Source organism: Oncorhynchus gorbuscha, linkage group LG24 (genome assembly GCF_021184085.1).
Source record: "Oncorhynchus gorbuscha isolate QuinsamMale2020 ecotype Even-year linkage group LG24, OgorEven_v1.0, whole genome shotgun sequence".
Lineage (NCBI taxonomy): Eukaryota > Metazoa > Chordata > Actinopteri > Salmoniformes > Salmonidae > Oncorhynchus > Oncorhynchus gorbuscha.
In genome coordinates this window covers 32,200,557-32,212,939 of record NC_060196.1, presented here as the reverse complement: position 1 = coordinate 32,212,939, position 12,383 = coordinate 32,200,557, and the positions used below count along the sequence as shown (strand labels likewise).

The following is a 12,383-nucleotide window of genomic DNA, read 5'->3' as shown; positions in this document are numbered from 1 at the left end:
GAATGACAAATATAAAACTCACATTTCTATGTGAATTTGGTTGAGTCGTCCAAAAAGTTTCATATTACAGCTTTAAGCCAAATCTAGGGTAGAAAAGACCATTTTCGTCCTGGTGGATCACAGACACTCTTCTGTGCCACTCCACTGTGACCAACTTGCCCTTAATTTTGTCTGCGTTGCCGTCACTTTGGTCTGCGACCCACCAGGACAACACTTGCCTTTTCTAACATAAATTGGGCTTTTGTCTGTCTGTCTGTCCGTCTGTCAGTCTCTCTTTTGCCAATGAACAATGTCTGCTACTCTGATATCTCTCTGTTCTGCTCTTTCTATATCCCAAGCTTTATTTTTCTCTCTTCCGTGTGTCTGTACTGGGCTTGAATGAGCACCCGGCCACTGTTTTTGACAACCTAAGCCTTTCACCCCCCCCAAAAAAATCTTTAAATGCACATATCGGAAGTTTTGTCATTAAACTCCTTCACATCTTCATCCCTTGGTACCTGTGGGCAACAATGAGAGCATCTGTCAAAATACCTACCGCAACATGAGTCACAAAAATCCCATCACTACTGTACTTATTAAAAACACACCACGTGTTCAAAATAAAAGGCCAATTTAAACATAAACAGACAGAGGAGAGAACGGACTAAATAAGCATCATGTTTGCTTATGTTTGATTAACGTGTGAATGAATCATTGGTTGGATGGGTGGGTGGGTATATAGTTTGTGGACAATGTTTTAGTTAACATTGTTGCCTGAGAGGAAGGAAACCGCTCAGGGATTTTACCATGAGGCCAATGGTGACTTTAAAACAGTTAGAGTTTAATGGCTGTGATAGGAGAACACTGAGGCACTAAAGTACAACTGCAAAAAATGTGGCAAGGAAATTAACTTTGTCATAGATACAAAGCGGTATGTTTAGGGCAAATCCAACTCAACACATAACTGAGTACCACTCTTCATATTTTCAAGCATGATGGTGGCTGCATCATGTTATGGGTATGCTTGTCATTGGCAGGGACTAGGGAGTTTTTTACAATAAACATTTACTTATTTTGCCTGCTAAGCACATATATAGGACAACATGGCTCAGTCTGCTTTTCAACAGACACTGGGAGACAAATGCACCTTTCATCAGGACAATAACCTAAATAAACACTAGAGTTGCTTACCAAGACAACATTGAATGTTCCTGAGAGGCCTCGTTACAGTTTTGACTTAAATCGGCTTGAAAATCTATGGTAAGACTTGAAAATGGCTTTCTAGCAATGATCAATAAAAAAATGTTACCCCCAATTACTATCTTGTTTCATCACTGCAACTCCCCAATGGGCTTAGGAGAGGCAACGGTCGAGTCATGCATCCTCTGAAACATGACCTGCCACACCACACTCCTTAACACCCACCTGTCGGAGGAAACACTGTTCAACTGACAACCGAAGTCAGCCTGCAGGCACCTAGTCGATAGAAGAACAATGATCCAAGTAAATTGCCCCAGCCAAACCCTCCCCTAACCCAGACGACGTTGGGCCAATTGTGCACCGCCCTATGGGACTCCCAGTCACAGCCAGGATCGAACCCGGAGCTGTAGTGACACCTCAAGCACTGCGATGCAGTGCCTTAGTCCGCTGCGCCACTCGGAAAGCCTGGTCAATAAATGATTTGACAGAGCTTAAAGAATAATGGGCAAATATTGTGCAATCTGGGTGTGCAAAGCTCTTAGAGACTTACTCAAAACAACTCACAGCTGTAATCGATGCCAAAGGTGATTTACTTATGTAAATGAGATTTCTGCATTTCATTTTCTTTTAATTTGCAAACATTTCTAAAATATGTTTTCACTTTGTCATTATGGGATATTGTGTGTAGATGGGTGAGAAAAAATATACATTTAATGCATTTTGAATTCAGGCTGTAACGCAACAAAATTTGGAATAAGACTTGAATGAATCCACCTGGCCACTACAAATACACTTGCCAAAAGAAATAGATTTAGTTTAACATGTAATACAAAAAGCATTCACACCAGTTGGGGGTTTGACGTCAAAATAATGATGCATAAGCAGAAAAGGACCAACTGTAAAATATGGTGGTGGATCTTTGATGTTATGGGGCTATTTTGCTTCCACTGTTCCTAGGGCCCTTGTTAAGGTCAACGGCATCATGAACTTTACCCAGTACCAGGACATTTTAGCCAAAAACCTATTTGCCTCTCCCATGAGGCTGAAACTTGTAGACAAGTGGATCTTCCAGATAATAACCCCACGCACACATCAAAATCCACAAATAAATTGTTAAATGACCACAAAATCAACATATTGCAAGGGCCATCTCAGTCTCCGGACTTGAACCCCATTGGAAACCTGTGGTTTGAACTGAAGAAGGTTGTCCATAAGTGCAGATGAAGGATATGAAGAATCTGGAAAGATTCTGTATGGAGGAATGGTTCTCCATTCTCATAAAACCTTTTAGGAAAACGTTCAGTGCCGTTTTCCTCGCAATGTGAGGTATTGAAAGGTATAAATTTGACCCCTATCTTTTTAGGAAAAAAAATATTGCTCGTTGAACAAAATCTCTTTCTCTGAGAAATGAAAAATGATATCGTTTTCCCAATTTTCTTTGTTGTTGCATGAATGATGATTCACTGAAAGATTGGAAGGTACTCAGAGGATATTCCAGTGGACCATTTGAAGCATCTTCAAGGTTAATTTGCAGGGCTTCTCCAGATGTCCCATGTCCACAGTGGGAGGTTAGACAGTTCTAACCACAGGGGAATATAATCTGTTTCTCCATGTCTGAGTGATGTGGATATATGGCCAGTTTGGCCACACGTGTAAATCCCAACTCCTAGTCTGGTCTCTAACACAAACAAATAAAGGACTTATGAGCCTGTGCTAAGCATTCTATAACAGTTATAGTTACACAGTTACATTCAGGTTCAGGAAATCCCTATGTCAGCTTGACCTCTACGAACACAGACTCACATGCAGGCGTGTGTTTGACTCACACACACACAAACATGTAGATTCACTGTATATACAAAAGTATGTGGACACCCCTTCAAATTTGTGGATTCGGCTGGAGTGGTGTGAAGCTTGCTGCCATTGGACTCTGAATCAGTGGAAACGCGTTCTCTGAATCAGTGGAAACGCGTTCTCTGGAATGATGACTTAAGCTTCACCATCTGGCAGTCCGACGGACAATTCTGGGTTTGGTGGATGCCAGGAGAACGCTACCTGCCCCAATGCATAGTGCCAACTGTAAAGTTTGGTGGATGAGGAATAATGGTCTGGGGCTGTTTATCAGGGCCCTTTAGTTCCAGTGAAGGGAAATCTTATTGCTACAGCATACAATGACATTCTAGACAATTATGTGCGTCCAACATTGTGGCAACAGTTTGGGGAAGGCCTTTCTTGTTTCAGAATGACAATACCCCCATGCACAAAGCGAGAAATGGTTTGTCGAGATCGGTGTGGAAGAACTTGACTGGCCTGCACAGAGCCCTGACTTCAACCCCATCGTACACCTTTGGGATGAATTGGAGCGCAGACTGCGAGCCAGGTCTAATCACCCAACATCCATGCCCGACCTCACTAATTGCTCTTGTGGATGAATGGAAGCAAGTCCCTGCAACATCTTGCCTTCCCAGAAGAGTGGAGGCTATTATAGCAGCGAATGGGGGACCAACTCCATATTAATGCCCATGATTTTAGAATGAGATATTTGACGAGGTGTCCACATACTTCTGGTCATATAGTGTATATGTGGGAGATATATTATGTATAACCTACCTAAAAGGAAGATATCGCTATGTTCACAGGTAAAATCATGGAAATTGCTGATGGGCGTTGAAACAGGTTGGTATAATGGTGAAATAGAAGAGGAAAGATTATGTAACTATTGTGCGGCGGCTAATGGTTAGAGCGTTGAACTTGTAACCGAAAGGTTACAATATTGAATCCCCGAGCTGACAAGGTAAAAATCTGTCGTTCTTCCCCTGAACAAGGCAGTCAACCCACTGTTCCTAGGCTGTCATTGAAAATAAGAATTTGTTCTTAACTGATTTGCCTAGTTAAATAAAGGTTCAAAAAACAACAACATTGTGACCTCAAATAAATAGAGACTGAAATTAGTTTTATTCCCTTTTCTACCACGATATATGCTTGTCCTTATTCTAGAAAATCCACCAGATTTACCCTGGCATTATGTGGCTGAGCGAGGAGGAGAAACGGCAATGTTTTTTTGTCCATTGTGTATTTCCATTTGTGGAATTTTTTGATAAAGCTTGGAATAAAAGAAAAATGGTGACTTATAATTCAATTATAAGAAATCTTTAGCTCCTATATGGCAAATGGCACTTATATATTGTGTAGGCCTGTCTCAAACTTGCATCTTCTCTTTGTGCCAGAGTTGGTTCAAATGTCTTCCATTTAATTTGTATGTATTTATTTATCTGTATACACACCAGTCAAAAGTTTTAGAACACTAATCATTCAAGGGTTTTTACATTAGTTTTAATATTTTCTACATTGTAGAATAATAGTGAAGACATCGAAACTATGAAATAGCACATATGGAATCGTGTCGTCACCAAAAAAAGTGTCAAAATACATCTTATATTTGAGATTCTTCAAATAGCCACCCTTTGCCTTGATGACAACTTTGCACACTGTTGGCATTCTCTCAACTAGATGAACCTGATAGCAGGAGGCTTCTATGACGGCGTGATGCTTTACTCTCAGGCCCTGAATGAGACCATGACAGAGGCAGGGGGCCGGCCGCGAGGGGACACCGTCACCAAGAGGATGTGGAATCGCACGTACCATGGTGAGTCATTGCAGACACACACACACACACACACACACACACACACACACACACACACACACACACACACACACACACACACACACACACACACACACACACACACACACACACACACACACACACACACACACACACACACACACACACACACACACACACACACACACACACACGTGTGCGCACGAACACACACGCACACACACACAGAGGATGTGGAACCAAACGTAACATGGTGAGTCAATGCAGATATACACATGCACAATACCCATACCAATACAATATTCCAAATTTGTTTTGAGTAATGCCATATCTTTCATTTGAAGTGACTTTTGCTGAATTTAAAGCCTGTTCATTGGACAGAAAAGGTCACCTATCATCTGTACACGGTTAGAAAAAAAGGTGCTATCTAGAACCTAAAAGAGCTCTACCTACGGATTTTACGGTGACCGTATTACTACCATACCGGCAGTCACGAGTCATGACTGCAGTCAAATTCCACATGACCATTTAATCACGGTAATTAGGCTTCTTCAAGGTCAGATGTTGCTGATGGTCAATAGTAGCCTACCAAAATTGGTAACTGCCTGGTACTCCGCATTCTATTCACTCTGACATCAATGCAAATGTAATCCAAATTGAATCAAACACTTCGTGAGACCCCATAAGCTCATGAAACATTTCTATATGCAATTGAAAACAGAGTTTTGATGACCTCTACTAAAAAGAGGAGGATCCCATCAGCTTTCTATAGACTAGGCCTACTATATTTATTTCTCAACTTTCCTAATATTAAGCACATTGCTTCCCTTTACAACAGGAGTATTGCCTACCTGGCTGGCATGAAAATTAACCACGTGAAAAACGTCCTCCATTCGCTATTAAAGTGCATAGATGACAGGTATTTTTTTCCCCTGCTTCTGTTTTGAGACAGGTGCATGATAAGGGTCCATTCTAAATCCAAACAAATTTCACACATATATTATTTAGTGTATGTAAAGAAAAGATTAAATCAAGAATAGTCTGATGGGTGACAATATTAGCCTAATAATATATTATCAGTTGTGAATGATGCACAGCTTGTGTGCAGTAAGGCAAGAAACAGAGTATGCCTTTTTTTGAACTTTTTCAAATCATAGTTGCACACCTCATGTATCCTAGCACACAGGCATATATATTTGATAAGGTTTGTTTCACAACGAAAGTGTAAAAATGCACCTTTATAATTCTAGTATTACATGCATAATCGAATTTGCTGTCACATTTGAGAATGGTATTTTCCCGGTAATTGATTGCATTTTGGAACATGCGCTCTTATAGCCTACTGCCGTGTGCACATTGCTGAGCTTATAATGTGAAATAGTTTCTAAACATTTTAAGCTTAATGTTCTGATCTGTTGCATCAGCCTCATAGATTTTGAAAGTTTAAGCTAGTGGTTGTATTAATTTGGGATCTCTGGCATCCCACAACTGTCCCAGACAATGTTTGGAATATTTATTTCTCGCACAGAATAGGTCAACCTTTGTACTATGGGGATAGTAGATTGACATAGGCTAGTGCTTTTGCTATTCGTTAGACCTACTCATCTTGTTGGTGACGAAATGTAAATGTGGACAGTTCTTCCAACATCTTCAATATGCACCTCGGCAGTTGCATCCCCAATGTGTCTATCTTCACTTGTGGCCTGTGAGAAAAACGTGACGGGCATTGACTAATAAGAATTGAGATACAGTGCATTTGGGAAAGTATTCAGACCCCTTAACTTTGTCCACTCTTTGTTACTGTGAGGACAGACGCTGGGAGACGAGAAGCAAGTACAGGGAGTGATGATTAAATGGAAAAACGGACATATAACAAAACAAGAACAGTGTCTGGACGGGGGGAACAAAACTACATGAATGCCCACACAGGGATCAAAATGAGGAAAAGACAGATATGGAGGAGGCAGTCAACAAAGTGAAGGAGTCCAGGTGAGTCCAATGAAGCGCTGATGCGCGTAACGATGGTGACAGGTGTGCGTAATGATGGGCCGCCTGGCGCCCTCGAGCGCCAGAGAGGAGCGGCAGCAGGCGTGACAATACCCCCCTCTCTAGGGGCGCCTCCCGGCGTCCCACCTGGGCGAACTTGACTGGCCGTCCGAGGCATGGGAGCTGGAAGAGACGGCTGAGGCGTGGAACTCCAACAAGCCAGCAGAGGAGTGGAAGCCCGACGAGCCGGCTGAGGCGTGGGAGCCCGATGAGCTGGCTGAGGCGTGGGAGCCCGATGAGCTGGCTGAGGCATGGAAGCCTGACAGGCCGGCTGAGGCGTGGAAGCCTGACAGTCCGGCTGAGGCGTAGAAGCCTGACAGGCCGGCTGAGGCGTGGGAGCCCGACAAGCCGGCTGAGGCATGACGTAGGATAGGAGTCTGATGAGCTGGCTGAGGCGTGGGAGCCCGACAAGCCGGCTGAGGCATAACATGTGATGGGAGCCTGATGAGCCAACCGAGGCAAGAAAACCTCTCGAGCCAGCTAAGGCATGGAAACCTGACGAGCCAGTTGAGGCCTCCTTGGTTACTTCAGCAGCGGCACGTGGACCCGACGTCACCAACCCCAATGAAAAACAAAACACTCCCTGGTGCTTCCATTATAGGTATCTGCATTCTGTGAGGACAGACGCTGGGAGACGAGAAGCAAGTACAGGGAGTGAAGATTTAATGGATAATCGGACATACAGTGGGGCAAAAAAAGTATTTAGTCAGCCACCAATTGTGCAAGTTCTCCCTCTTAATCTTGATTCTAGCCATCCCAGATCCGGGATCGTGAATACAGCCTCAAGCTCATTAGCATAACACAACGTTAACTATTCATGACAATCGCAAATTAAATGAAATAAATATATTAGTTCTCAAGCTTAGCCTTTTGTTAACAACACTGTCATCTCAGATTTTCAAAATATACTTTTCAACCATTGCAAAACAAGCATTTGTGTAACAGTATTGATAGCTAGCATAGCATTTAGCGTTAGCATTCAGTGGGCAACATTTTCACAAAAACAAGAAAAGCATTCAAATAAAATAATTTACCTTTGAAAAACTTTGGATGTTTTCAATGAGGAGACTCTCAGTTAGATAGCAAATGTTCAGTTTTTCCTGAAAGAGTCTTTGTGTAGGAGAAATCGCTCCGTTTTGTTCGTCACGTTTGGCTACCAAAAAAAAAAACGAAAGTTCAGTCATCAAAACGCTGAACTTTTTTCCAAATTAACTCCATAATATCGACTGAAACATGGTAAACGTTGTTAAGAATCAATCCTCAAGGTGTTTTCACATATCTCTTCGATGATATATCGTTCGTGGAAGTCTCCTCTCTCCTCTGAATCACATGAATGAATGCGTGCAGCTGAAGATTACGCACCAATTTCGACAAAGGACACCGGGCGGAGACCTGGTAAATGTAGTCTCTTGTGGCCAATCTTCCAATGATATGCCTACAAAGACGTCACAATGCTGCAGACACCTTTGGGAAACGGCAGAACGTGTAGGCTCGTTCAGGGCGCATTCACAGCCATATAAAGAGACAATGGAAAACAGCACCTCAAAAATTTTGCTCATTTCCTGTTTGAAGTTTCATCTTGGTTTCGCCTGTAGCATCAGTTCTGTGGTACTCACAGATAATATCTTTGCTGTTTTGGAAACGTCAGTGTTTTCTTTCCAAAGCTGTCAATTATATGCATAGTCGAGCATCTTTTCGTGACAAAATATCTTGTTTAAACGGGAACGTTTTTTCATCCAAAAATTAAATACTGCCCCTAGTGTTCCGAGAGGTTAAAAAGATGAGAGAGGCCTGTAATTTTCATCATAGGTACACTTCAACTATGACAGACAAAATAAGAAAAAAAATCCAGAAAATCATATTGTAGGATTTGTCATGAATTTATTTGCAAATTATGGTGGAAAATCAGTATTTGGTCAATAACAAAAGTTTATCTCAATACTTTGTTATATACCCTTTGTTGGCAATGACAGAGGTCAAACGTTTTCTGTAAGTCTTCACAAGGTTTTCACACACTGTTGCTGGTATTTTGGCTCAGTCCTCCATGCAGATCTCCTCTAGAGCAGTGATGTTTTGGGGCTGTTGATGGGCAACACGGACTTTCAACTCCCTCCAAAGATTTTCTATGGGATTGAGATCTGGAGACTGGCTAGGCCACTCCAGGACCTTGAAATGCTTCTTATGAAGCCACTCCTTCGTTGCCCGGGCAATGTGTTTGGGATCATTGTCATGCTGAAAGACCCAGCCACGTTTCATCTTCAATGCCCTTGCTGATGGAAGGAGGTTTTCACTCAAAATCTCACGATACATGGCCCCATTCATTCTTTCCTTTACACGGATCAGTCGTCCTGGTCCCTTTGCAGAAAAACAGCCGCAAAGCATGATGTTTCCACCCCCATGCTTCACAGTAGGTATGGTGTTTTTTGGATGCAACTCAGCATTCTTTGTTCTCCAAAAACGACGAGTTGAGTTTTTACCAAAAAGTTATATTTCGGTTTCATCTGACCATATGACATTCTCCCAATCTTCTTCTGGATCATCCAAATGCTCTCTAGAAAACTTCAGATGGGCCTGGACATGTACTGGCTTAAGCAGGAAGACACGTCTGCTTGTGTTACTGATGGTAGGCTTTGTTACTTTGGTCCCAGCTCTCTGCAGGTCATTCACTAGGTCTCCCCGTGTGGTTCTGGGATTTTTGCTCACCGTTCTTGTGATCATTTTGACCCCACGGGATGAGATCTTGCGTGGAGCCCCAGATTGAGGGAGATTATCAGTGGTCTTGTATGTCTTCCATTTCCTAATAATTGCTTCAACAGTTGATTTCTTCAAACCAAGCTGCTTACCTATTGCAGATTCAGTCTTCCCAGCCTGGTGCAGGTCTACAATTTTGTTTCTGGTGTCCTTTGACAGCTCTTTGGTCTTGGCCATAGTGGAGTTTGGAGTGTGACTGTTTGATGTTGTGGAAAGGTGTCTTTTATACCGATAACAAGTTCAAACAGGTGCCATTAATACAGGTAACGAGTGGAGGACAGAGGAGCCTCTTAAAGAAGAAGTTACAGGTCTGTGAGAGCCAGAAATCTTGCTTGTTTATAGGTGACCAAATACTTATTTTCCACCATAGTTTGCAAATAAATAAATTAAAAATCCTACAATGTGATTTTCTGGATTTTTTTCTCATTTTGTCTGTCATAGTTGAAGTGTACCTATGATGAAAATTACAGGCCTCTCTCATCTTTTTAAGTGGGAGAACTTGCACTATTGGTGGCTGACTAAATACCTTTTTGCCCCACTGTATACCAAAACAAGATTAATGCAGACACAGGGACAGGGGGAACAAAACAACTTTAATACAGACACAGGGATCAAACTGAGGAACAGACAGATATAGAGGGGGCAATCAACAAAGTGAAGGAGTCCAAGTGAATTCAGAGAGGGAGAGCGGGAGCAGGCATGACAGTTATGTTACAGCCTTATTCTAATATGGATTAAATTGTTTTTCCCCTCATCAATCTACACACACTACCCCATAATAATGAAGCAAAAACAGGTTTTTAGAAATATTAGCAAAAAACTAAAATGAAATCACATTGACATAAGTATTCTGACCATTTGCTCAGTATTTTGTTGAAGTACCTTTTGCAGCAATTACAGCCTTGAGTCTTCTTGGGTTAGATGCTACAAGCTTGGCACACCTGTATTTGGGGAGTTTCTCCCATTCTTCTCTGCAGATTCTCTCAAGCTATGTCAGGTTAGATGGGGAGCGTCGCTTCACAGCTATTTTCAGGTCTTTCCAGAGATGTTCCATCAGGTTCAAGTCTGTGCTCTGGCTGGGCCACTCAAGGACATTCAGAGACTTGTCCTGAAGCCACTCCTGCGTTGTCTTGGCTGTGTGCTTAGGGTCATTATTCTATTGGAAGGTGAACCAATAGATTTCCATCAACCCTGACTAGTCTCCCAGTTCCTGCTGCTGAAGAACATCCCCAAAGCATGATGCTTCACCGTAGGAAAGGTATTGATGAGCAGTGCCTGGTTTCCTCCAGACGTGACCCTTGGCATTCAAGCCAAATAGTTACATCTTGCCTCCCGAGTGGCACAGTGGTCTAAGGCACTGCATCGCAGTTGCTAGCTGTGCCACTAGAGATCCTAGTTCAAGTCCAGGCTCTGTCGCAGGCCACGACCGGGAGACCCATGGGGCACCATACTGTTGTCCAAGTTAGGGGAGGGTTTGGCCGGCAGGGATGTCCTTGTCCCATCGTGCTCTAGCGACTCCTGGTGGGCCGGGCACATGCGCGCTGACACAGTCGCCAGGTGTACGTTGTTTCCTCCAACACATTGGTGTGGCCGGCTTCCAGGTTAATTGGGCATTGTGTCAAGAAGCAGTGCGGCTTGGTTGGTTCGTGTTTCGGAAGACGCATGGCTCTCGACCTTTGCCTCTCCTGAGTCCGTACAGGAGTTGCAGCGATGAGATGACTGTAACTACCAATTGGGGAGTTAAAGGGGTAAACATTTTTTTTAAATAGCAACCAAAAAAATGAATGATGGAGATTGATGGAGGTCACTGTGTTCTTGGGGACCTTCAATGCTGGAGAAATGTTTTTGGTCCACTTCCTCAGACACAATCCTATCTGGCATGGTTTTCGCTCTGACATGCACTGTCAACTGTTGGATCTTATATAGACAGGTGTACCTTTCCAAATCATGTCCAATCAATTGAAATTACCACAGGTTGACTCCAATGAAGTTGTAGAAACGTCTCAAGGATGATCAATGGAAACAAGATGCACCTGAGCAAAATTGCGAGTCTCATAGCAAAGGGTCTGAATACTTATGTAAATAAGGTATTTCTGTTGTTTTATTTTCAAAAACCTGTTTTCGTTTTGTCATTATGGGGTATTATGTGTAGATTGATGAAAGAAAAAAATATTTAATACATTTTAGAATAAGGCTGTAATGTAACAAAATGTGGAAAAAGTGAAGGAGTCTGAAACTTTCAGAATGAGCTGTAAATTGAGTAAATTCTAAATAGAGTAATCCTGTTACCTAGGCATTCTCCATGTGAATATAATGTAATGACGCACTTCAAAGTGCTTAAATATGCATAAAATATGCAAAAATAAATTAAAGTGCAGTAATTGGAGACCTGCAGTGACCACACACTGTCAGTGCTTTTAAACGTTGAAATGCTAGTCTACTACTCACAATGCGCTACCTGCTCTGCACAAAAGACCACCCGTTGCCATTCCATGTCTCCATAACAACAAACTAACCCACAAACCGACTACCCACCCGTCCCTTCATTCTAAAACTGATTACACTGACCACTGTAGAGAACTCACAAGCACCTCTTGCTGTCTCCAATAAGCACTCACCAGCTAATCAAAGGGTCAATAGGCATTGACAATGACACAGCGAAGAAACTTAAGCAGTTAATGAACGTTCAATATCAAGGATGGCAGCGCAAGCACACACATGATGTATAATCACATGTATTTGTAAAGATTTTAAATCAGTGAAACAAAAATATTTAACT

The 12,383-nt window shown here is 42.3% G+C and overlaps 1 protein-coding gene across 2 annotated transcripts in view; it reads left to right on the top strand.

Moving 5' to 3' along the window:
- The window catches only part of LOC124013123 (atrial natriuretic peptide receptor 1-like), a 124,413-nt gene that overhangs the window by 51,176 nt on the left and 60,854 nt on the right, over nucleotides 1-12,383 (top strand). For both annotated transcript variants that reach the window (XM_046327297.1, XM_046327296.1), the window contains one exon: nucleotides 4,690-4,825. In XM_046327297.1, coding sequence (XP_046183253.1) covers nucleotides 4,690-4,825 — 136 coding nt within the window. The remainder of the gene's footprint in view (nucleotides 1-4,689; nucleotides 4,826-12,383) is intronic.